Source organism: Rhipicephalus microplus, chromosome 3 (genome assembly GCF_043290135.1).
Source record: "Rhipicephalus microplus isolate Deutch F79 chromosome 3, USDA_Rmic, whole genome shotgun sequence".
Taxonomy (NCBI): Eukaryota; Metazoa; Arthropoda; class Arachnida; order Ixodida; family Ixodidae; genus Rhipicephalus; species Rhipicephalus microplus.
The window spans coordinates 193,631,487-193,658,672 of NC_134702.1; the positions used below are offsets into that span (position 1 = coordinate 193,631,487).

General features: G+C 46.5%; 1 protein-coding gene across 1 annotated transcript; it reads left to right on the forward strand.

The window, feature by feature from the left end:
- The first annotated feature begins 465 nt into the window (after window positions 1-465).
- On the forward strand, window positions 466-26,020 carry LOC142803460 (phosphate-regulating neutral endopeptidase PHEX-like). The gene is made up of 10 exons (XM_075888573.1): window positions 466-539; window positions 609-718; window positions 6,629-6,687; window positions 9,977-10,028; window positions 10,726-10,793; window positions 13,683-13,813; window positions 15,197-15,262; window positions 17,335-17,442; window positions 17,766-17,842; window positions 25,835-26,020. Exons 1-10 carry the CDS (start codon window positions 504-506, stop codon window positions 25,956-25,958), a joined length of 831 nt encoding a protein of 276 aa, XP_075744688.1. The 5' UTR covers window positions 466-503; the 3' UTR covers window positions 25,959-26,020.
- The last annotated feature ends 1,166 nt before the right edge of the window (window positions 26,021-27,186 follow it).

The following is a 27,186-nucleotide window of genomic DNA, read 5'->3' on the forward strand; positions in this document are numbered from 1 at the left end:
GGCTGGAACGAATGTCCACCGCAAGCTTTAAGGATGTGAAAAAGTGCTGTTCAGAAATTTAGCTACACAATTCCTAGAAAGAACCTATAATCTTATACTTTCTAAGAACACCGCATAGTACCCTTCCAGACGACCAGAGCGCCGAAGCCGATGACGTCCGCGACTCAAAAAATACTCCCACTTACGCCTTCGGAAATGTTTCCTAAGGTTCGCTAGCCGTCCGGCTCATGACGTCAATAAAGAGTACACACCCATTGGCCTACGCTTGTGTGCAATCGCTTTTAAAGAGGAAATGCCACAAATTCTCATTTATCCGACCATACAAACATATAGGTTCCAAAAGAGCCGGTTTTTCATCTACAAGATAGATTTGCTAAACACGTCATTGTGTTCTTAAATTCAATAGCCGAGCTCGAGACGCGAGGAGGCTTCGAAACTGATATCTTTCTTTGATGTTCCAGCTGAAGGATGTGCGGCTACAGCTCTTTTTTATTAACGCCACCATGACAGATCCACTCCTGAAGCTCTACGGAGGTCAGGTAGGCAACCAACCGCGTCTGAAGAGTGTTTTGCCTTTGCCGAACACGATGCTTTCAAAAATGTTTCAGGAGACCAAAATAAATGTCAACGCTCCGGTTCCAGGCATCTACCAGATGACAAAACATTACTGGAACAACTACTTCTCCATTGGTAAAAACAGTCGCGAACTCGACATTGCGTAAGTAATATTTGCGTATGGTCTATGTTTACAGACCAGTGCTTTACGATTGCAGTCATTCTTTGTTCTTGACAGCATATAATTGGAGACTTACTGATTGATTTGATAGGAAGCTTCTTTCATTGTAACTGCTAATCAGCCATGGAAACTTCTCTACGTAACACATATGGAAGTCGGTTCACAATTATAAACAGCAAACATATTGTCACGTACCAAGAGCCGTAGAGAAGGAACAGGAACAGCGGGGCAGAAAGACACGAGCGTGTATCTTCGAAACGAGCTAACCACACTTCTTCTTCGTTCTCCTTGCCCTTTTCGGCTCGCTAGGGCTTGCCGGCTCACAACTCTAGGTGGCATTATTCCCCCTCCCATTAGAGCATCGACCCGATGCTCATACACAAGGGGACAGCAGGGTCGGTAAGGGGGGAAAAAAGAGAAACGGTAGCTATAGTGCACAGGGCATATGCAAGTGCAAAAAAATTGTCTGAGGTTGGTCATAAGAGAAAAAAAACCATTAACAGAGTTCACAGTTCGTTCGAGACCCAACGGGCAATGTAAAAAAAACGAAAATGTTCGCTGCCCGGGCATAATAAGACGAGTATCACCGCGTAATATAAGGTTTTAGGCGGACGACATGCACAATCTCTGTTCGTGGAGAGCGGCGCTGTGTCGTTGCCGAGCCTCCGTCTGGAATAACTTCATAATTGACCTCGTTCAACCGCCGTAATACTTTGTAGGGTCCGAAGTACTTGCTCAGGAGTTTTTCGCTCAGACCTCGCCGTCTAACAGGAGTCCAAACCCACACTTGGTCGCCAGGTTGGTAGGAGACTTGTCGGTGGTGGATATTGTACCTTCGGGCGTCTTCACATTGCTGCGATCTTATGTGCACGCGAGCTAATTGACGTGCTTCCTCTGCACGCTGAATGTAATCGTCGACATCGGGAGTTAGTAGCTCGTGCTGGTCGATGTCACAAGGAATCATAGCGTCTAGCATGGTTTGCACGTCTCTACCGTAAACGAGGCGGAAAGGTGCGAACCTTGTCGTTTCCTGGGTTGCGGTGTTGTACGCAAACGTTACGTATGGCAGGATTTCGTCCCACGTTTTATGCTGCACATCCACGTACATAGAAATCATGTCCGCCAGCGTTTTGTTCAGCCTTTCTGTTAAGCCGTTACTCTGGGGGTGGTATGCGGTCGTCTTGCGGTGGTTCGTGTAACTGAGCTTGAAGATGTCGTCCAACAGTTTTGCCGTAAACGCTGTCCCTCGGTCAGTGATGATGAATGACGGGGCACCGTGACGAAGCACAATGTGGTGCATGAAAAACTGGGCTACTTCAGATGCTGTACCGCGTGGCAATGGCTTCGTTTCAGCATAACGCGTCAAGTAATCAGTTGCGACGATGATCCACTTGTTTCCGGAGTGAGACATAGGAAACGGTCCAACAAGGTCCATCCCAACTTGGTCAAACGGCGTACGCGGTGGATCGATGGGTTGCAAGAGGCCTGCAGGCTTCACAGGTGGTGACTTGCGACGCTGACATTCGCGGCATCCTTTCACGTAGCGTTTGACACAAGCTGCGAGTTTTGGCCAGAAATATAGCTTTCGAACCCGGTCGAGTGTCCGTGAGTATCCCAGGTGGCCGGATGTCGGCTCATCGTGGCAGGCTAATAGGATGTCATCACGAAGGTCATGAGGGACGACTAGAAGATAAGATCTGCTGCCAACACCAGTGTTTTTCTTGTATAATATGTCGTGTCGTAAGCAAAATGACGGCAACGTACGGGAAAGGGGACGAGGAACAGACGCGGTGCTGCCTTCTAAATGATCGATGATGGGTCTTAACTCGGGGTCCGCTCGTTGCTTACTGAGGAGGTCCGCCCCACTGAGAGTCCCCAGGAAGGTGCTGTCGTCTTCTACAGCTGTATGGTCGGACTCCAGAGGTGCTCGTGATAACGTGTCGGCGTCTTCATGCTTTCTACCCGACTTGTATACAATGGTGATATCGAACTCCTGAAGTCGCAGACTCCATCGTGCTAATCGCCCAGAGGGGTCTCGGAGGTTAGCCAACCAACATAAATCGTGGTGATCACTCACAACTTTGAATGGGCGCCCATATAGATAAGGCCTGAACTTTGTAATCGCCCATATTACGGCGAGACATTCGTTCTCTGACGTTGAATAGTTCGTTTCGGCACGTGATAGAGTGCGGCTCGCGTAGGCAATCACACGTTCAATCCCATCTTGTGTTTGCAGCAGGATAGCTCCGAGACCAATGTTGCTTGCGTCAGTGCGCACCTCTGTGTCAGCGTCCTCATCGAAATGACCGAGTACAGGAGGGGAAGACAATCGATGTTGCAGTTCCGCAAAGGCAGACGCTTGTTCGTCAGTCCACTGACATGGGGTGTCGTCACGCGTAAGTCTGATCAGAGGCTCCGCAACCTTAGAGAAGTTTTCAATAAAACGGCGATAGTAGGCGCAGAGCCCCAGAAATCGCCGAAGACTTTTTTTGTCTGTCGGAGCTGGAAAAGAGGCCACAGCGGCAGTCTTCTCGGGATCGGGCCGAACGCCTGCAGCGCTCACAACGTGACCGAGGAACTTCAGTTCATTGTAGCCGAAATGGCACTTCTCTGGCTTGAGGGTAAGGTCAGCGGTTTGTATGGCTTCAAAAACACTCCGAAGGCGATGAAGGTGCTCGTCAAGCGTTTTTGAAAAGACAACGACATCATCTAGATAGACGAGGCAACTTTTCCACTTGAGGTCAGCGAGAACGGTATCCATCATTCGTTGGAATGTGGCCGGAGCGGAACAGAGGCCGAATGGGAGCACTCGGAACTCATACAGGCCGTCAGGAGTTACGAAAGCCGTTTTTTTCGCGGTCACGTTCATCGACTTCAATTTGCCAATAACCACTTTTGAGGTCGATGGAGGAAAAGTACTTTGCTCGCCTCAGCCTGTCAAGAGAATCGTCCACTCGAGGCAACGGGTACACGTCTTTCTTTGTGACGTTATTCAGCTTCCTATAATCGACACAAAAGCGAAGTGTACCATCCTTCTTCTTTACAAGGACCACTGGCGATGACCAAGGGCTACTTGATGGCTGTATTACACCGTCTTGAAGCATTTCCTTCACTTGCTTTTGAATCGCGCGTCGTTCGGTTGGTGAAAAGCGGTAAGGCTGTTGCCGTATAGGGTGCGCGTCGCCGTAGGTGATAATACGGTGTTTGGTATTCGATGTTTGGCGGATTCTCGATGAACGTGCAAAACAGGCGTGGAATTCTATCAACTGGTCGTTAAGCCTTCGTTTGTTTTTGTCAGAAAGCGCTAGATTTATGTCGACGCCCCGGAGAGGTGCTTCGGTATTATCGGTTGCCTCGGAAGCAAAACACTCAGTCACATTAGTTACTGGGTAGGCATAGGCGATGACAGTACCAGGGAAAAGGTGTCGGCGCTCGTAGCTGAAGTTCGTAACAAATACCTCGCAATGGCCATCCTGAAGGTCTACTAGGCTTCGTGCTACGCAGACACTTTGGGAAAAGAGCAGGGATCGATTGCTCTCCGCCACCATTTCACCGTGTGCTGATTTGTTACCAGCCACTTGAACCATAACACTTGAGCGCGGTGGTATCGTCACAGCATCGTCAATTACCCGCAGACATACTCGATCGTGGTCGGGATTATACTCTGGTGTGGCGCTTTTTGTTGAGAACGTGACGAGGCGTTGTCGAATGTCGATGATAGCACCGTGCTCCCTCAGGAAGTCCATGCCAATGATCAGGTCTCGAGAACACTGACGGAGAACGCTCAAACTGATAACAAAGGTTGAACCACGAATCTGTATTCGTGCTGTGCAAACGCCGAGTGGCATGACGATGTGCCCGCCAGCAGTACGAATTGGCTTGAGGTTCCAAGGCATCGTCACTTTCTTTAGACGAGCAGCCTGTTTTTCACTTATTATAGGAAAATCCGCACCCGTGTCAACTAAAGCAGTGACTTTGCGACCGTCGAGCAGCACTGGAATATCAAATGAAACCTTTTCGGAACCAGCTGGTGTCGTCGTCGTCGGGGAATCTTCAGTTTGCGGAAGCGTCGGTAGGAGGCCTTGAGCTTGTCCAGTATGAGCGGCCTCACCCCCGAAGGTCGCTGTGGTTAGTTTTCCCGGCGCGGACTGGGGGACCGACCCTGCGCCACGCTCGAATAGGTGCGGCAATTAGGAGAAAATCGCCGCGGCGACGGGGAGCGTGACTGGTGAAAGGATGACGAGGTTCCGCGCTGTTGAGCCACATACTCTTCAATATCAGGGGGCCGCTGACCGAACCTGGGTGGTGGTGAGTTTGTCGAAAATCCGCGTAGTCCAAGTTGCCGGTAAGAACAGTGTCGGTAAAGATGCCCAGCTTCGCCACAGTGGAAGCAGAGAGGACGTCGATCAGGCGCAAGCCAGACGTCTGATTTTCGCGGGATCGGGCGAGGTGCGCTGTAATATGGCGCCGCTTGGACCGTCTGCAGCATGGCTGGGGCCACGGTGGGATGCGGGATTGCGGGTGTTACAGGTTGCTGCAAAGCTTGAGCATACGACATGCGGGGGAAGTCACCGGGTGGTTGATAATCCCGCATGCAAGATGGTTCTCTTAAAGCATGCTGGACTTCATCTCGGACAACGCTGGAGAACGAAGAGGTAGGGGGCTGCGAGAGCACTGACAGCTTCTGGAGTTCTTCGCGGATGACTGAACGTATGAGCTCTCGGAAAAAATCCATTTGGCCACCGAAAGCTCCAAAGTAGTCCGTAGTTGAAGCATTGACGTGCCGCTCGTATGACGGGGCCCGGTGCCTAAGGGTGCTTTCGATGGTGACAGCTTCCGTGAGAAATTCTGACACAGTCTTGGGTGGACTGCGTACAAGCCCACCGAAAAGTTGCTCTTTGACCCCGCGCATGAGGTACCGTACCTTCTTTTCTTCTGGCATGCCCGGGTCAGCTCGGTGGAAGAGGCGCGTCATTTCCTCGACATACATCGCAACCCCTTCATTTCGTAGTTGTATGCGGGACTGCAGATCGCGCTCAGCTCTCTCGCGACGGTCAGGGCTTGCATATGTCGCAAGAAGTCGGCGTTTGAAGTCTTCCCATGATGTAAGAATACCTGCCCGGTTCTCGTACCAGACACGTGCGCCGTCCAAAAGACTGAAATAGACGTGCCGCAGTTTGTCTGCGTCGTCCCACTGGTTGTGCACGGCAACGAACTCGTAATGGACAAGCCAATTTTCCACATCCTCAAGTGCAGTGCCATGAAAAGGATTTGGCGTTCGCGGTGTGAGTAAGGTGCAGTGGAGCGGCGTTGTTCCGTTCGTACCGGTTGGGTTGGTGTCGGCATGGCTGGTCGGAGCTGCCATGTTGTTTGCGAGCAGTCCAAACTCAGGGGATCGGCCTCGGATCCTTCTGCTGGCGCGGTGCACAGGAGTGACCACCGGTACGACGCTTGTGTTCCTGGTATGTGGAGGGGTACGGTGCATAGATCACCCAGCACTTCCACCAGTTTGTCACGTACCAAGAGCCGTAGAGAAGGAACAGGAACAGCGGGGCAGAAAGACACGAGCGTGTATCTTCGAAACGAGCTAACCACACTTCTTCTTCGTTCTCCTTGCCCTTTTCGGCTCGCTAGGGCTTGCCGGCTCACAACTCTAGGTGGCAATATTAAGAACGGTTCAGGCACGAAATTTAGATTTAGGGGATAACGTTTGTGCAGAGTCCCGGACTAATTTTTAGCGCTGTAGCATTAGCATAAAACTCAAACTAACAATACCTGTATATAACAAAGCTGGTTGCGACTGGCTTTAACAATTTTGCGTGCGATTGTGTTTTTTTTTTCTTCACACCTCATTTCACTTTCCTTAATTTTATTGTCCGCTTACGTTTTCAGGTACACAGGGTCGATCTTCGACATCTACAGCACGTACCACTACGACCTAAATTCTTTGTGTAAGTAATACAAGTAAGCATGTAGAGATAAATAGAACGTATATTTTCTAACTATACGCGGAGTACAGAAAACTTTCAGATGACTGTTTAAAACGACAAATAGTAATTACCTCACAAATAAGTATAATTGCAGTGAACTTGTCTCAATTCAGTATTTAGGCGATGTGTACGAAACGTTTAGCAGAAAGGTTCATTATTAAGTTTGGATGACCCAGTCAAAAATGAACAACCAATGGTTAATATACCACGTGGTTACCTGTATTTCGTGTGAATACTTATGCAGCGAAAACGTGGTGAGTTGAAAAATATTTAATAATGTTGTGGTTTCGCATCAGTGATGCAGCTCGTTCACTTCATTAAGGCGGGAGGTTTAAAGCATTCACTGAGACAAAAAAAAAGTGAACGTTGAAGATCCACCTTTTAGAGTTCAACGTGATACCGATATTCTGTTCCTATACTGCGTACTTGAAGCGCTTAATGTATGAAATCTTCCTGTGCACACTCTACGTGGCCTTAGGGCGGAGAAGCGTGCGTGCCTTTTTTGAGTGGGAGAATAGCTTTAACTATGCAAATATTAAGTCATTATGATAATCTCATGTTCGGACGCCTAATGGCATTATGCCCTCGTGTCATTCATTATTACGGCAATATTTCATGTTGTATTGTGGAATACAAGATGTGCGCGTTTGTGAAGAATGAAAGTTGCTTTCACTGCATTTACAAGCAGAGGAAGCTATTTTGACCGAATTCGCAGGCATAGCGATGACCATAGTTATAGCTCGAGAACAAAATGACGACACAGAGACAAGAAGGACGTGAAGGACACGAGTGCTCGTGTCCTTCATGTCCTTCTTGCCGTCTTTTTTTTTCGCGCTATGACTATCGTCATGTCATACAAACAAGCGCAAGCTGCCACACGCAAGCATATGCGTGGCTGTAGGGTAGAACACTCGGCTGCCGAGCAAACGACCACGGTTATTCTCCTCTCATACGCAGATTTTTATTGTGTATTTTAGTAGCACCTGTCTTATTTTTCGGTCATGACTTTGTTTTTGCTCACAACAAACGATACCCACGAGAACGCTGGAGTTTCTGCGAAACGAGCTATAACGATATAGCGTTAAATGACTGTAATCTTATATCGCAATACGCGAATGTATAAGAGATCCCGTGAGCCTTCTTTTTCTTGCATTTATAAACTGGTAACCCAGACGAGCCCGTGCGTTCGGTATTGGATGCAGGTTTGTAATACTTACGCCTATTTTCATACTTAAAGAGAACTAATGTTATTTGGTTTAATATGTTCACGTTTGTTCTTTGAGGTCCACGCAATAAATTTCGAATGGAGCCAGTCGAGAAATAGACTGATTTCACTACTCCAGCATGTGTAAGTCCGCAACAAGAGAACACACAATTCGTTTATTCAGCCAATATGACATCAGAAATTCTTTAGGGTGAATAAAATGAGGCTGCACGTTTCATTTACAATAACTACATTCATCACTAAAGCAAGAAGCATAATACCATCACTCTCTAAATTTCCCATTTTGATCACTGAGACTAGTTGCAAGATTTTAGACTGATATTTCACAGCATAGATTGAAGAGAAAATTTTTCAACAAAGAACGGTGGATTGCATTACCCATTTTAAAATATCTTAAAAAGCTCGTGCGTCAAGTTTTAACTTCGCTCTTGTGCTCCGCTCAATCCCACTGTTTCTTTACCAATACAGCGTTCAATTTTCAATCATTGAATTTTTATGACGATTCACGAAAGGCTGCACAAGCACATGAGGCTGTAGACTTATGTCCGCGGAGAACATTTACTGGAGACAACACACACTTTGTATTTCAGATATGTTTCATTGCACGATAAAAATGAGTGTATAAATACGAGGGTCTTTTGAAAAGTTGGGGCTGGTTGGGGCCCGAAAATTAAGTATTCGCTCATCAAGCCAATAATATTCTTTCGCGAATAAAGGCCGGCCTGGTTTAGTACAACCACAGTTCACATTTCAACATACCCAGCATGCACTTTTAAGCATTTCTTTGTAACACTGCACCTGTTTTTTTACTCCCTCTAAATAGCAGTACGCTACCTGCAAATTTTTTGCTGTTTGAGTTGCTCGGTGAGCGCTTGTTGGTGCCCTGCTTGTACACGCTGTGAATTTCAAGCTTTTCAAGTACAATGGTATTAACCGTAGAACGTTAAAAAAAGTAAATCTATCCAACACACTACAAACTTCCAAGCATCAGCCTAGTTGAAATTTCAAATATATTTGTGCTGATTGTGCAGCAATTTGAGAAGTACAGATATCATTTTTGACGTTTGATTCTCTTATCACGTTTCAAGTCCATTAACTAGGTACAATGTTCCGTGGATCTGTGAAGGCGATAAGTCAAATCGTAGCTCGTATTTTGCAAGTGGTGGAAGGAACTATTCTCGCTGGCAGGCACTCTCATCTTCGCTGCTTGTCAAGCGGATGTCAACTAAGCCAGAACAATAATTTGACCGCCTTGCTCAAGATCGAATAGGTGGACTGCATAAAGGCATCGTTACGCTGACGCGCAAATATTAGTAACCGGCTCTCACTTTTTAAATATCCCTTTTAGTGGGGACGTCAATGTGCCTGTAATATACAACATTACGCATAGCGTTCGCAGTTCTTGCCTAATAATTGCAGTTCAGCGTATGAATGTCTGCCAATCAAATAAGTTTTTAAATAGCCCTTTTCAGTGTCTATGTCGTGTTTTGTTTCCAATCTGGCTGCGGAAACGCACATACTCACAAACGCAGACGGGCGAAACTCAATAAGTCCAGTAATCTGTGTTTTCCTTATTTTTCAAGAAGACCTGAAAATTAATTTTCGGTGCCCACATGATAATTGCAATCTTGCCCACTCAAGCACATTTCTGTATTTGTTGGCAGTGTTTAAGTTATTCCTAAGCGTTATTAGCTAACATCCGTGATAGCCAATTTGTCCTGAGAAATGTATGAGATACGTGGTGTAGCCAGGGAGTAGAGCACCCTGCCCGTGATCCTTAGTTCTCATTTTTGTACCACAGCATACATAGCAAAAAATGACAACTCCACCATACCTGCCTTCCTAGAACCCACTTGAAACAAAGTGGTGCCTCCCCCCTCCTCTCTAAAAAATTTTTTTCCCACGCATGGTTCATATGTGTGTCTGTTGGTGTTTATTTCTTGTGTGCATGTCCTCTGCTTTGGCATGTGCTTGCGTGTTGTTTTTATTCAAACAAGGCCACTTTGCCTTATTTTTTTGTTTCAGACATTTCTCATGGCGCGTTTCATGGACCTATGTATGCAAGGGACCACCGCCTGTGAGTAACCCTGTCTTGTTCCTAAAACATTCCGGAAGATTGTTTAGCATTCACAATGAAGGAATATTAATGGGGGCACTGATCCCACTTATTTTGTGATATCATTTGATTGCGGCTGAATGTTCATATGCTATATATTACGTCATATTTAAAATAATCTATTCTTTAAATGCGAAATACGTTCGCAGTTGCAGTTCATTAATGTTACATTCGATCTAGGCGTACCATGTTACTAGTATTTTGCAACGCCTGTATTAGCATACCACTCTTCGAGATGCGTAACTTATGTCTCGGTGGGTTTAAACGTGTATGATGCGAAGCAGAAAGAGTTACATACATTTTGCTAGCTAGTATTCTTTTGAGTACTATTATGGTGCCACCCTTTAATATTTTAAACAGTGACACTAGAAAAAACTCTACAAACTGCGCCCCTGCTGGCAAACACTGGTTTACAAGGACAAATCAGCGTACTTTTGTTTTTGTGTCCTCGCGTAGTACCATGTTCATTACATAGGAATAATGAACAGTGCATAACAAACGTTTACAATTGGTGCATTTCACTCACTACATCAGCCAACGTTTGTTTTGATTACTCGCCAAAACGCCTAATATAAATGACTTTCTAGGTCGACAGATTCCTTTCGGAGAACATGTCGAGTTACGCGGCAGTCTTTGGTTCTATTTCTTTTTTTTTCAGACTTCTCGACTTGGTGAAGAGTGGCTACAGAATTGGTAGAAACCTGCTTAAAGCAATCGATGAAAGAGGTGAGCAAGTCATGCGCAAGTTGTCTTAGACAACTTTACGCTACATTTACTGCAGTATTTCCTGAGAAGCAAATATCGTGCCGTTCTGTTTTGTCTTCCTCACCTGTAGGTACGTGATGGTTGGAAGAATTCAACACATCTCTTTGTCCAACTGTTAGAAGTTCAGGTGATACTGGCGTACGGGAAGCCCATGTGCCCTAAATGAATCATGTGCATGGAGGAAATGAATGAATGAGTCGTCAAACACACACGTGTACTTCTGCCTTCTGTCATACGAAAACAAAAACGCACATTTCGCTTTTATAATGTTAAATTGACGATTTTCTACTCTCTTTCACTCCCCACAAAAAAAAAAGGTCAGCTTCCTGTCAAAACGTCGAATACATCTTTTGTTTTTTTTACGTGCAGCTGCAGTTATTACTTTTTGATCCTCGCATCGAAGGAAACTGAGCTTACGTATATATATATATATATATATATATATATATATATATATATATATATATATATATATATATATATATATATATATATATATATATATATATATATATACATATGTAGTTGTACCAGGCAGCATACGTAGCATACCTAGCAGCCTCTTACTTTACTGTAGAGTAGTGGGCCGTTCATCTTCTATTGTCAGATTACGTCTAAAAAGTATCCGGTTGCTCGAGTGTAACTGTGCGTAAAATGTGTTTTTTTTTCGTGTACGACACTGTAACCATAACGCTGAAGAACGCATTTTCGCTGTAATTCAAAATAAAGCATATACTATATTGAAAGTAAAGAAGTGGGGTGTGGGCTTTCGGGAGTCGAGATACGTAGAGAACGCAAAGAACGAAGCAGGGAAGGCGTAGCGAGCACTGATAGAGTAAATATCGTGTTATGAACTACCCCCATGGGCGTGGTCCGTCCTGTGCTGCAATGATGTCTGCTGAGCGTCTTTGGTAGGTGCGTGGAATGATCAGAGTCAGCAACTCATGAAATATTACGCTCCCGACAGAACTACTGCAGGACTCAGACATCGAAGAGAGTGCAGCCGACAGGCAAGTCACCATTTTGATGACTAGAAAAGCTGAGCTCCACCAGTTAAACAAGCAGATCCTCGATGTAACTGAAGATGAGGTAGTTTACCAGCTATTCGAGTATGCTGCACACTACCGTGAGAAGATCGTGCAGGCAATCACTAAGGGACAATACTTCTAGACTAAATGCGAATAGTCTCTTCAGCCACGCTACACGGGCTATTCTGCTATTTATAACATCAGACACGATAGTGCAAACTACAACAGAGCTGCTTTGGGCACAACAGTCAACAACTGTTACATCATATCTGAAGACATGAAAAGAGATATCACAAATTGTGAAGGTCCGCATTCTAAGCAAGAAAGTGGATTTTCTATGCGAGTGCAAATTGGGATGAAATCGATTTCATCGAAGTGGGAGGCGCTAACACCGAATCGGTGGTGACGACGTGCAGAAACATGGAGCCATCGAAGCAGCATCTAAAGAGCGAAGCCTCTTTTAGCGATGGTAAAGCGGTGAGAATGTGCGAGACCGGGGAGCTTCACCAGCAATAATTTGAATAGGGAACTCATGAACAGCTGTTACACTATTGGTTAGGCGACAATGAACCCCTAGAGCAGTTCGGTGGCGCTTCGTAGTGAAAAGAATAACCAAGAGAACAGTATAAAGCGATGACCGATCCCAAAAGTGCAGGTGGAAGCCGAAGTAACCACGGAATCTGTGGCATGAATAACAGATTGAAGTTGCGTCAAGGGGCTAACTGACGATGAGTGCCACCAACAATGACCTATCCAATCGCCTGGTCGGTAGAGCGAGCAGTACTACCATGTTTTTTGACATTTCCTCGTCGCTGGATGCACCAGGTAGACGTGAGAACTTCGTCCCGCTCAGCTTCGAGAAACTCGAAGAAGCCGGGACAAAACAAGGAGACGGTTGCCTAGTAAAAAAAACTGGAAATTCTGCTTCTGCATCTGCGAGTGAGGCTGAGGGTCCTGAAAAAGAGCCGACGCAGAACCACCTCCGTGCGAACCAACAGTGCAAGCATCACAGCAAGAATATTCCTATGGGCGAGGAGCGAGCAAGGCTCACATTTCGGGCCGAAGCGACAAACGTCGCTACAACTATCCAGGCATTTCATAAAAAACAATGCATTGAACCATCTACAGAAGAACCTGAATGCGCAGTACACCCACAATGCCACACCGAGATGGAAACGACGGACGTGGAAGTGGGTGCATCATTTACGTGTCGGATCAGCAGGATGCCGTAGCTGCATCACGGACGAGGCAATGTGGTCACGGCCAGCTCCGCGCGTTCTGCAACTGACCTCGTGTTGAACCAGCCGGTAGAAAATTTGTACATGTTGTAAGTGACAGAGTGAAACGTATCACATGCGTTTCCGCTCCCTAGGAGGATGTTGAAATTAAAGTGAGTAATCGGCTTCTCGGGAGATGCGAGGGAGAGAAAGAAGGGGAAGCTGAAATGTGGAGCCAGCCCTTTTGAAGTATACACTTCTTGCAGTGCTGTGACCACAGGTCTTTCTCCTTGACATATACTGTGCATCCCAGGATTTAGGGAGAAGTTTGGGTTATTGCCATCACGTGAAAATTATCTGATGACTACGGACAGTTCTCGAAAGTATTCTTCATAAAATGTAGAGATTTCAATTTCATACCACGCTAATCAGGTGTTCTGTTATTACGGTTATTGTAAACGACGCCTGCATCTTACTGACAGAATCACTACAGAACACAGTGACACATTTCACAATAGGCGTTCGTAAGACACAGTACAGAGTAGTTAAAATATACTATCATCTTGGACTCGATATTCATCTGTCTGACTGTTATTCATATGCAGGCGGCTACATTGATTCCGAGCACGCGCGAGAAGACTGGATGGGCTACTACACCCGGCAGAGGCTATTGGCAAACAAACAGTGCGTCTTCAAGCAATACACCAGCAAGAGGGTCGCTGAGAGCCGCCTTAAGGTAAAAAAAAATTTTCAGGTGATTTTACATACCAGATGATTCGAAGATTGCTTCCTTAAATCCTAAAAAAATTATGCAGCGACCAGACATGGCAAGCTGCTTTCATAATAAGTTTTTTGTTAGGGACAACGTGTTTCAGTGCAACGTTTTTTCTAGTGCAACACACTAGTGCATTTGTGATGGCTTATTGCCTATGCGTGTAGATGCCTCGTTGTCCTCTGTTTATTATAAATATGAAATAAGGAAAATTAGGCAAAATACTTGCGCACCAATGATCCCTGTTTTTCCCCACAGTAAGCTTAACGAAGTGATGCCCAAGGACCGGAAGGTGGGCTAAATCGTCGTTAATATCCGTTCAGCGAACTGGGAGCGCATCGAAACACACAAAAGACAGAGAAGAAACCACACTGCTCGAGTGCTAACTACTGATTCATTTTCACGTTCGAATGATTTTATGTATTTACAAAATTGTGCATGTCAACAAGATTATGATGAGAGTTGAAACTACCACTTGACAAAAGTTTGTTAACCATGTAAATTTGTATAATTTCATTCCGTTATAACATACACAGCAGCAGTCTTTTCAACAAGCCAATCTGAATGTTCAGGATTGTGCTGTCGACCCGCGCTGGAGCAGATGTTATGTTTCTCGCCCTTTGACCCGAAAGTTCCGGGTTCGATCACAGCCGCAGTGGTCACATTTCGATGGAACCAAAATGCTATAGGCCCGAGTACTGTGTGGTGTCATTGCACATTTAACACCAGATAGTCCAATTGTGGGGAGCGCTCCACTGCGGCGACACCTCACATATAGTTGTTTTGGAACGTGAAACACCAGATATTACTTTTTAAACATTCTGCTACCTACCGCAAGCAGTTTCTATAAATTAAATAAAAATACTTCATTACCTAATTTGTCTGTTCTCGCAATCTCTTCGTACTATTCTTCATTCATATTTTTTTGTTTTTAGGCATAATTTTTTTCACCCAATGCACGCCGTCTCATGTATCATCAGCGGTTAATAGACAGTCAGAATGCTTTTCTCAGAGTTCAGTTATTCTATTTTTGTAAGCACACAATACACGCTTTTTTGTAAGACATAGTTTTTCCAAATATCTAGTATCCATTATGATTGTATTAATATGCCACTTGCGACTAACAAATGCTCTTGGCGGTCTGGGCCCCGTTACTTGCATCTGTCAAAGGGAGAATCAAGATAATTTTATTGTTATAATAAATATTCCAAACTCAATCATGCACTCGGACCGTACGAAGTTGGGACTGCTCATTAGGCAGTGAAGTATCATAATTCATTTTCCTATAGGTTAGTATTAGTGCTTTACATTTAGCGACATCATCCCTGTGCATTCCATTCCTCGCAGCTGAACGCCAACGCAACTATCGATGAGGACATGATTGACGTCGCCATCGTGACGCCGCTTTTGAGGGTAAGCTTGATCTCCCTTACGTGTTCATATGTACGTCTGCATTGTGAAGCAAAGTAAGTGCAGCTCGTCGCGTGGCAATCTTCTTTGTGAAGTCATACTTTGTAAAAGATGAGATACCTTTATGAATAGCCGCGTAGACAGGAGGAGGCACACCAGGCCCGTACTTCCCCGAAAAGTTTTTTCGCCATGGCATACAGAGAAAAATATGACCGTTTTGAGCAGGTGCTTCCCCTATACCAAAATCATGAAAGCAAGCTCCCTCCGCCCGCTTCCTCCAAAAAAATTATATCTATATCCTTAATTGTAACACAAAAAGTGCTAAGACGATTTTTAAAAATACTTTGAATGGCAGCAAAATTGAATTCAGCGCTACTCTGAAGCTTCTATCATTATATATATTATATAAGTAGTTATAACAGAAGAAAATAAAAGCGCCGAGCCGTAACTGTCTCTCCTTACAAGGACACCTCAGCAGGTCAGCACAGGAATGGGGTATGGGGAATAAAAGATATAGGGAGGGAAAGATTAGAAAAGAGAAAAAAAACAAGGTCAGGGTCATTCGATTTCCTTCCCGCAACAGACTCACAAGCCCCCACACGCCATGCGCAGCTGACTAGGGAAGCTCCCAAGGGCCGGAGAGGTATCATCATCGAGAGGAGGACAACAGGTTGGATTGGCGCGTCGTAGAAAGCGCGTGAACACTCGCGGAAGCGCGTAATCTCTGTACGGAAAAAATTGTGGCCTGTAGCACTCACTAATACTGTCGAAGCTTCTATCAAAAGAACCACGTTTGTGCCAAATTTGTAGCTTGTATGTTACGCTGTCGAGATCAAGGACAATTCCACCATCGGTAAACTTGACAACGAGGATGATAATGGGTAGCGTAAAAGGCCGTTGATCACATTGTGTAATTCCGTGGGCTTTAATCACGACAATACTTTGTATCAGCGACGGGATCTGAAGTCTGCGTGAACATGAAGTAGTTAGACATTCTGCTTAAAACTATATATTTTGCAGAAGTTGCCTAATTCCCTGACAGCTCCACCACCTTCGCTCAACTTTTTTACGTTTTTTTTTTAACTAACCATCTTCGAGTTTAATCTGTGCGCTGGCCAGTGAACGCTCCCAGCAGGCAGACGTACCGGTGGTACGCCGAGTGGTCACCTCAGCTACTCACAAGGGCAGAGATTCTCTCCCATTGTCATTCCAAGCCATTGCCTTTTCCAACTTGCGCCAGTCAGGAAGCCTAATTTGCCTTGATTGACCTCGGCACCATATGGAGATCGCTGAAGCCGGTGATGTGGACAAATACCCACTTCACCGGCGGCTGCTCAACCGAATTTCACGTGATCTTTAAGTTTTGAACTTTATCTACTCAAGTCTGCAGTGGGAGGAAGGTGTGTTAGGTGTATACGCCACTTCTATGAGAGTGACTTGATATAACGCCAGCTTTCAGACAAACTGTTTTGAATAAGATTGCTTTGGCTCACACAGTTTTGCAGGTGCTTATATTAGGCAAGCTAAAGATCCATGCCTTCTGTGGATGAAGAACTTTAAGGAACAGTGGAATGGCTAAGTGAAATAGGCTTATATATGAATTCATAATTTCTTAACAAAATAACAAAATTCTCAGAGGCTACAAATATAATTCAATGTCTTTATGCGAAGTTCTTGACACAAATACGTACTGAGTACATGCATGAAGGATAGCTTAACAGTAAATTGTTATTCAACAGGTGGCTTTCTCAATCAATAACTAGCTCGTTCCTCCACTGCTTTTGTAAATGTCTTCACTTCATGTAGATTTTTCCCTGCTAAATTGTTTCCTCGAGTTCTTTCCACTAACCAAAACTATGTTGTACTGGTTATGAATATATGAGGACTGTAGTTTTCATCTTGTCTACGGCACCTCCTCCTTGCCTCACTGTCATAAAACGTGCTGATTTAAAAAGACATCTTGCCATTAAACTGCTCCTTCATTCTTCGGGTAAAAGGAAACTTTGAAGTCTCTGCTATATTAAGAACAACAAACACAAAAGTGGATTCACTGCTCACTTATGGCTGACTTGCAGTTCTTCAGGAAGCTCATCTACGAAAAAGCCTACCCTTTCCCGGACTACAGGCTACAAGGTCTCCATCACGTGTCCTCGGACCAGCTTTTTTTCTACTCCTTGGCAGAGGTGAGTTTCAGCCTTTCTTTCTGAATATTGTTTGACCATCTCTAATAAAATGTGTAGCTGGTGCATCTTACTAGGCTTTCACAGAGCTTGTAAAATATTTAAATAAAACTGCCTGTGTTACGAGCTACTGACATCATCACCTATTACGCAGCACAAAATACACAATTCTTATAGTCAAGCTTAGAAGTGGCCATGCAAAATTACTTCACATTGATGGGAGTCGAATACATCAAGTGCACGAGCACACGCGAATGCTATTTTGTGAAAACCGTGCCGACTATCAAATACATTCAAGTAATCTGCAGACGGTTTTTAACTTCCAGTCTTTCTGCGAGAAGACGACGCGCGAGGCCGTGGACGAGCTGATCAACAACGGTACCTTCAGCCCCAACAAGTACCGGTAAGAAGCTGTTGCTCATCTTCTTTATTCCGCGCTGATCTTGGATTTCTTAAAATAAACCTATTTTCTTTAAGACCAGAGTAAAATAGGAGGCTGTAACAATGAAATTACTGGAAAGACCACTGGGTTTCTTCTCTATGTATGTGGGCATGAGGATCATTTCATTTCTGAAAATGAAAGTGATGGTACACTAGCGTGGACGGCCCGAACGAGCCACCACTGACCTACATTAGTCAAAATTTGACAATTTATTGCACAACATTAGTCATTTGGTCAAGGTGTGGTACCACTCAACAGTAAACAATAGTAGCACGCCAACAGTACAAAATATTACCACTGTGCAGCCAAGATTATCGATGACTACCCGACGTAGCCAGCGATAACTAACGCTGAGTGTATCTTAATAAATATGCCAGGCGAAGACGCTAGTCGACCTTTTGCGTTCACCCTTCTTGACTAAAGCGGGCAGAGTAAAGGAAGCGTTAAAAGCTTCTGCGTGTGGTAAAATGTATAGTACCACTAGCACCACTTGTCAACAACATACTGCAACATACTGCTGATCACTGAGTACGTGTATATAACTAGTGAGCTTTCACATACTCATTCCTAGTCATGACACGACTCTTCGATGTACGATGCTTTCGTGTCATCACGCATACTACGGCGCCACTGTGCGTGTCGCCACACCAAACTTTGCAAGACAGCGGAGGTCTGCATACCTTATGACATAAATCTCTACAAACACGCTTTACCGATTGTATGGGCAAAACTCTCATGCTGCGTAGAAGCCCAGTGATCAGTGTTGTGCCCTAACTTTTTATCAGAGTTTTACATCGTGGTCTAACATGCATTCAGTGACGCATTACTGGAACCGCAATAACGTCGACGAAATTCACACTACTGAAATTGCTCTGACAAAAATGCGCTACTAGGAGCCCAACTCATGAGCTCTCGGTCCGCGATAGTAGCAGCGTGGCATGCCATCCACAGCACCACGGTACCACCCTGGGGAGGCTGTAGGCATGCGCTTTCCTACATTACATCTCAGAGAGCCCTCGGCCGGGATACTTAGAAAAATATACAGAAATACATATATTGCAAGACATCGCGGACTCGTCGAACTAACGTTTTCTGGCAGGCTCAGTCTGCATGATTAACCGGGGCATCTCATAACGCCACCAACCTGGTAGGCAATGTGTTGCAAGCAGCACTGTCGGAAAAGGCATATTGCCACCAGCACGTAGTGGGTCGACAGTAAGAGCGGATCTCAATGTGGAGGAAAAAGAAGATCACGTGCTTCTTTCTCTGCTCGAGAGCCAGCCACGACTGCCGCATCGTCCTAGAGATTGCTACCCGGTGGTTTAATAAATCCCCCAGTACTTGTGACTCATCGTGACAAACTGGTGGAGGTGCTGGGTAGTCTCACGGATGCTGCAGACCCCCCCCCCCCCCAGGAAGCCGTGATACGAGTCCAGTGCCAATCAATACTCCCGTGCATCGGACCAGCCGCCGAATCAGGGGATCGCCTCCGGAAATCGACGATACTGCTCCAGCCACGTCGACAAACATGACCAGCGCTTCGGTGCGAACCTCGTCAACAGGCACGGGCAGCACGACGTCGAACCGCTATACGTTGGAAAGCCCACGGGCACCGGCGACGTTCCATGGCACGGAGCACGAGGACGTTGAGGACTGGTTGGCGGACTTCGAGCGTGTAGCCACCTTGAATCAGTGAGACGACGTGGCGAAACTGGGTCGTGTCTATTTCTATCTCGAAGACGGGGCACGTACGTGGTATCAAATCCGAGAGGAGCAGCTGACGACGTGGCCCGAATTCTCTCGTAGACTTTTGCAGACCTATGCCAGTGCTGATCGCCAAGAACGAGCTGAACGAGCTATTCTGGCCCGCGTCCAGTTGCCAAACGAAACTGAGACCACGTACGTCGAAGACATGACGCGCCTCTTCCGACGGGCTGATTCGAGAATGACGGAGGACAAGAAGTTGCGTCACTTGATGCGCGGTATCAAGGACCAGCTTTTTGTCGGCCTCGTGCGCAGCCCTCCGAAGACGGTCGCGGAGTTCTTGTCCGAGGCCATGACAATGGAAAAAATGTTGCAGAAGCGATCCAACCAATACGACAGGCAAGTCAGTGGCATGTCTACTGCCGACATTTTCACCACCACTAGAACCAGCAATGACCATCTACGTGAACTCATCCGTGATATAGTACGTGAAGAGTTGCAAAAGGCTGGTGTAACACCTCATCCTACGATTAGCTCAATTGCAACTGTGATAAAGCATGAGCTGCACCAGGCCCTCCGGAACCCCTTGTCTCCTCATACAGCTGCACCAGCTCCTGCTGAATACCGCCGTGAGACAACCTACGCGGAAGCCTTGAAACGCCCTGCTCCATCGCCACCATTACTGGTCCATCCTGTTCCTGCTGTTGCACTCCAGTCAGCACAGCACATACCGTACTACGAAGGCACGTACACGCCACCGCGTTTGCCCTTTGTCCCTGGCGCTCCTGTCGCCCATCGTTCGGTGCCACCAGTTCAGTACATCGACGATCGGCGCACGTCTCCTCGGAAGTCTGATGTTTGGCGCACACCTGATCGCCGGCCTCTGTGCTTTCACTGTGGAGAAGCTGATCACTTGTACCGCCAGTGCCCATATCGCCGTCTTGGGCTTCGCGGCTTCTCTGCGTACTCACCGCCACCCCGTTACGGCTAGAGACCGCGAGAAATCGAAACCTACCTCGCCCAGCAGCATGCACCACCGTCTGCCGGGCGCCAGTCGCGCTCGCCATCACAGAGGCGATTTTCATCAACGCCCCAGCGGTATTCTACCACACGATCTCCCAGCCCCCGCCGGGAAAACTAGCCCAAGCGACCTCTGGGGGCGGGGTCACTGAACGTCCAAGCGCTGAAGACCTCCTATTAACGCAGAACTGTACAGAAACCGGACCGATATCACATACTGCTGCAAAAGATGGCCGACTTTCGCTCGACATAGCAGTGACAATTGATGGTTGTGCAGTTAATGCGTTAGTGGACACCAGCGCCGACTATTCCATACTGAGCGGGAAACTGACAACGCAGCTGAAGAAAGTCATCACGCCGTGGCACAACTCGCAGATTCGGACAGCTGGTGGCCACGTCGTTACTCCACTGGGTGCCTGCACAACTAGAGTACACATCCAAGGGTATACATTCGTAGCAAGTTGCCTCGTTCTACGCGAGTGTTCCCGTGACGTCATCCTGGGACTTGACTTTCTACAGGAAAATGGAGCTATCATTGATCTGCAAGAGCGCCGCGTCACGTTCTCAGCCCGGCGAGCAATCAACGTGCAGGATGACGGAAAGTGTGTCGACGTACTCTGTATTTCTGAACAGAGCGTGACGCTTCCTCCACGAGCAAGTGTTCTAGTCGACGTAACACGCTGTGGTTTGGGTGATGGCGATGTTCCGGCCGAGACAAATTTAGAACACCTCCTGCAGCAAGGCATTTGTGTAGCTAGAAGTGTAATACACCTTCTTGATGGCCGATCTGAATGGCTCGTAACCAACTTTAGCAACGAGCATTGACATCTGTTCCGTGGCACTTCGATAGCGTTTGCCCACGAAGTAGCAAACGTCACCAACTGTCTCACGTCAGAACTAGGGGATACAACCGACACGTCAATGAGTAATGTTGACATCAATCCTGATCTGTCCACCAATAACCAGACTGCGCTACGAGCGCTCTTGTTCGAGTTCAGGTCTTGCTTCGCAAGTTGCTCGAAGATCCGCCAGACGTCTATCACTCAACACAGGATCATCACGTACGAGGACGCACGCCCGATACACCAGAACCCCTACCGCGTGTCGGCTAAAGAACATGAAGCGATACGTACGCAAGTCAGCGAGATGCTTGGCGATGGCGTTATTGAACCATCTAACCGCCCATGGTCATCTCCAGTCGTACTTGTCAAAAAGAAGGACGGGTCGCTACGCTTCTGCGTCGACTACCGAAAGCTTAACAACGTGACCAAAAAGAATGTGTATCCGCTGCCACGTATCGACGACTCGCTGGATAGACTTCGTCGTGCCAATTATTTCACTTCTTTCGATCTCAAAAGCAGGTATTGGCAAATCGAGGTAGATCAGCCAGACCATGAGAAAACAGCCTTCGTGACTCCAGACGGCCTATACCAATTTCGAGTGCTCCCTTTTGGCTTGTGTTCAGTGCCGGCAACTTTCCAGCGAATGATGGACACTGTCCTCACAGGGCTTAAGTGGCAGACTTGGCTTGTCTACCTTGATGATATGGTGGTCTTCTCTACCACGTTCGAGCAGCACCTTCACCGCCTGCGCAGCGTGCTGGAGGCTATCCGATCAGCGGACCTCACACTAAAGCCACAGAAGTGCCACTTCGACTATAAAGAACTAAAATTTCTTGGCTATGTAGTTAGCGCTGAAGGAATCCGGCCTGATCCGGACAAGCTTGCCGCTGTTGCCGAATTATACCAGCTCCTGTCGATAAGAAAGCGGTCCGGCGCTTCCTTGATTTGTGCACCTACTATCACCGGTTCATTCATGGCTTTTCACAGATAGCAGAACCTCTGACTCGTCTCACAAGGGACGACACGCCGTTTGTCTGGGAAAACGAGCAACAAGCAGCTTTTGATGAGCTGCGACAGCGCATGCAATCAGCGCCCGTTCTCGCCCATTTCGATGATGATGCTGACACGGAGGTCCATACCGATGCTAGTAACAATGGGCTCGGTGCAGTGCTCGTTCAGCGTCAAGAGGACGCCGAAAGAGTCATAGCCTACGCCAGCCGCTCTCTATCGCGTGCCGAGGCGGATTATTCCACTACGGAGAAAGAGTACCTCGTCGTCGTGTGGGCAATCATAAAATTTGCCCGTACCTTTATGGTCATCCCTTCAAGATAGTGGCGGACCATCACGCGCTCTGTTGGTTGGCAAGCCTGCGTGACCCTTCAGGATGGCTAGCACGGTGGAGCTTGCGGCTGCATGAATTTGATGTCACCATCGTCCATAAGTCCGGCCGTAAGCATGAAGACGCTGACACACTGTCACGCGCACACCTTCATGTCGTCAGTCAGGAAGCAGAGGAAGACGAAGGCTTCCTGGGCGCCGTTAGCGCATCAGACTTGAGCAAACGGCAGCGAGATGACGCAGAGATTCGTCCAATCATTGATAATTTAGAGGGCCAGGGCGCTATCATACCAAGTCATTTATCCCGCTCGTTGACGTCGTTCTGCCTGCGAGACGGTGTGCTGTACAAGAAGAACGCTTGTTCGAACAGTCGTGCATACCTTTTGGTGGTTCCTCGAGACATGCGAGACGACGTCCTCTTCGCTTGCCATGACGAACCGACATCCGGTCATCTGGGCTACTCAAGGTCACTTGCCAGAGTGAGCGAGAGGTACTATTGGCCAGGACTTTCAGCAAGCATCAAGAAGTACGTCAAGAGCTGTCGGGAATGTCAGCGCCGCAAGCAACCATCTGTTAAACCAGCCGGTTTGCTTCAGCCCATCGAAGCACCCTTCACGCCGTTCGACCAAGTCGGCATGGACATTCTAGGGCCATTTTGCCTGTCTGCGGACAGCAACAAATGGGTGATCGTCGCGACCGACTATTTGACACGCTACGCTGAGACGCAGGCGATCCCACGAGCCACGGCTTCTGAGGTAGCACAATTTTTCATGCGCCACATTGTGTTACGACACGGTGCTCCTTCCAGTGTAATAACGGACAGAGGGACGGCATTCACGGCGCAGCTTACGGACGAAGTTTTCAAACTCAGCAACACCAAACACCGAAGGACATTGCGTACCACCCGCAAACCAACGGACTTACCGAGCGACTGAATAAGACCCTCGCAGACATGATCTCAATGTACATCGACGTACAGCACAAAACATGGGACCGGATCTTACCTTACGTGATCTTCGCGTATAATACCGCCGTGCAACAGACCACGTGATTCACGCCATTTCGGCTTCTCTACGGCCGCGAAGTGCAGACCATGCTAGACTCTATGCTACCGTGTCAAAACAAAGACGAGTTGGCAACTGACGCGGAAGAATTCGCAGAGCGTGCTGAGGAAGCCCGGCAACTCGCGCGACTGCACATCGGCCAGCAACAGCAGGCAGACGCACGACGCTATAACACCCGCCACAGAGAAGTGTCTTACAACCCCGAAGATCAAGTTTGGGTGTGGATGCCCGTCCACCGCCGTGGCCTTAGTGAAAAGTTACTGAGCCGGTACTATCGCCCATATAAAGTGTTACGCCGTGTCATTGACGTGAATTACGAAGTGGTTCCGGACTCAACACCCCATGCACAGAGCAGGACACGACTGAGGCCGGACGTCGTTCATGTGTTGCGCATGAAACCATTTATTGCGCGTTGCTCGTAACTTTTCCTTTACCGTACAGCACTCTTTGTGTTTTTTGTTTATTTGTGTGAACTTGCTTTCTCGTTCATTGACGTTTCTTACAATGGCACGCTCTTCAATTTTTACTTTCACTTTATCCGATTTTCCCATTTCTTTTTCACGTGTCCATGTAGTAGCATCGCGTTGATGCTATGTACTTTTATTTCCTCTTTTTGGGACTTGTTTTTTTTTCTTTTCGGAAGGGGGGATAATGCCACCAGCACGTAGTGGGTCGACAGTAAGAGCGGCTCTCAATCTGGGGGAAAAAGAAGATCAGGTGCTTCTGTCTCTGCTCGAGAGCCAGCCACCACTGCCGCATCGTCCTAGAGATGGCTACCCGGTGGTTTAATAAATCCCCCAATACTTGTGACTCATCGTGACAATATGCAGTGCGCAGTTCTCTCATACGCTTTTGCCCTTTTTACCGCGAGATATTCTTGAAGACCAATGGCTTGAGCGACGAAGGTACCGTGTACCACACACAGCTCTAACCGGGCGGAACTCTTATGACTGGCGCCGTATACAAACACATATCCAAACCTTTTGTTGAAGCATGGCATTCACCCTGTGATGTATAGCGATAGTAGTCCGTGGAGCGGAGGCAGGCCCACTCTCGCCCACATAACGTGGGATTGTCAGAACAGGCCAACCAAAGTTCACACGCCGCAAATAGCCGGCTGAATTTCCGCAAGGAAGCAGTGGGAGAATTTGCTCGCCAGCAAGGATCTGAGGGTGCAACTATAGCAATCCTCGACCAGGCGCAGCGGGCCGCTAAAGCCAGTGGAGCCCTGGAGGGGCCCCACCCACATGCTTCCCATATCTTTTTTACCTTGTTTCTTTTTCAAATAAACGTTTTGATATGTATCTCTCACATGCCTTGCATCTCAGCAGTTTTTTCAATCCGATTGTGGGCGTCCCTGCAATCTCTGCTTACCAGAATAAGTAGAAGCAATAATTACTCCAGCTCACATCTAACATCCAAAATTTAGTTTACAGAAATTTCAATTTAACATCCAAATTTCGTTTACAAAATTTAGTATACCTATACAGAATTTTCATTGCACTACTTATTGTTGGAAAAGTTATGTTTACCTCAAATCATTAAATTTCTGCTCACCTTTACTTGCTCGAGCTACATTGACTACAGTTAGGCGAATTCAGAAAAGCCCCTAAATTTCTTAATATTTATCAAATTATGTCGCACGAACTAACATCTGTGAATGGAGATGGTCGAGTGCCTTCTCCAGCAAACGTATTTGCCACGCGCGTAGGAGGATTGTGGCCTAGATTGTGGCCTATGTTGATATTTCCTCATAGTAGCTCGTATAGTCGGAAGTTATTTGAGTAGACAAGTATTATGCTCTACAGATGGTTCATACCTGTACGAACTGTAGCGAAAATATTTCAAGTGCAAGTAGTGATGGTAGCAAAATACGCCTATCAAGAAGAACGGCAATCCCAAAAAATTTCCAACCACATCGATCGTATCCTTGTTACAAGGCGTGCTAACTCTGTGGTTTTCTGTTGTTGATTTCTCTTTTACAGTATCAACAACCCACTGCGCAACTCTCAGCATTTCACAAAGGCCTTCTCGTGTCCCGACACAAGCCAGATGAATGCCGGCCGGGAGAGCTGCGACTTCTGGTCCACGTTTCGAAAAGACTTTTGACCTGACGCCCGCCCCATCACAAACCATCGCTGTACAAAATACAGCTGTGCATGACACTTGAACACGTGCTTCATTCTTCCTTTACGGCGTAATTGCATAACACACCATGTTTCCAACCCTAGCAAGATAAATGGAGAGTTTTTTTTTTGTCGCTGTGCGGAATTTTTGGCATTTTCCTTTATTATGCCTTGGATAATTTTCTGGGTCAAAGTTAGGTAATGTATTGAAAGTTAAATGTTGGAAAATAACTGTGATCGGCTTTCAAGTGTACACGCACAGGTTTAACGCGGAAGTGTTTTAGACTGGGGTCCAACAAGATTTCAGTTACGTATTTCTGTAAAAGAAATAACGTCGAGGAAATCTACACAAATAAAATCGCAAAGACAAAAGTTCATTACTATGAGTCCATGAGATGAGCCCTCGGTCCGCATCCCGGCACGCTATCCGCAGCGCCACGGTAACACCCTATGGAGGCTGTTCGAATGCGTTTTTTACATTACGTATCTGACAGACTTGAGCAGAAAAACTTAGAAAAGTATATCGGAATACATATATTGAGAAATTCATTAAGCCTGGTGTATATTTTAAGGGCTCATTTTATGTTTGATAGACACATAATTTTTCAGAACTAACGAATCCCAAAAAATGTATAGGAACCTTTGTTGTAGTGTACATCGAACGTTAGAAAGGAGATTGGAAAATTTTCCTCGAGCCAGGATGCAAACCTGTGGCTTTCAAATAACCCGTCCAATGCTCTACAAGGGAGCTACAGTAGCGGTCATGTCTCCGTCTATTTTATAACGTATATATGTGCGCGTAAACATAGGAGTGCCAGTCAGCGCCACCTGTTGCCATTACGGCGAGTGGGGGATATTTTTTTTTGCCGGAGATGGCAGCTGATCAATAATTCTTCGTACACCACCTCAAAGCATTATGTCTACCAGAACAAGACCTTCGCTATGAATGGAGGAAAGTGTAAGTTTTGAACCCCCCCCCCTTTATTTTCTAGACCCAATATAACTGAGAACAAACATACAATAATGCCAAGAAACACAGCCATCAAAACATTTGGTTACCCCGGAACTGTTACAAATTTGGATGATTGAATACACTGCCAGAAGAGATAAAATGGCAAAACACAATGCGCGAAATTATCCATTTGTAAAACGATGAAAGTTCACTTTTGAGCGAGTTGATGTTTTGATGTACAAAGCATTGTCAGTAATTA

Bases quoted from the DNA above. Each gene is read 5' to 3' on its own strand.
- LOC142803460 (XM_075888573.1), top strand. From the start codon at position 504: ATGACAGATCCACTCCTGAAGCTCTACGGAGGTCAG. The intron at 10,794-13,682 runs GTGAGCAAGTCA...ATTCATATGCAG, and splicing joins TAAAGCAATCGATGAAAGAG to GCGGCTACATTGATTCCGAG. The intron at 13,814-15,196 runs GTAAAAAAAAAT...CATTCCTCGCAG, and splicing joins TCGCTGAGAGCCGCCTTAAG to CTGAACGCCAACGCAACTAT.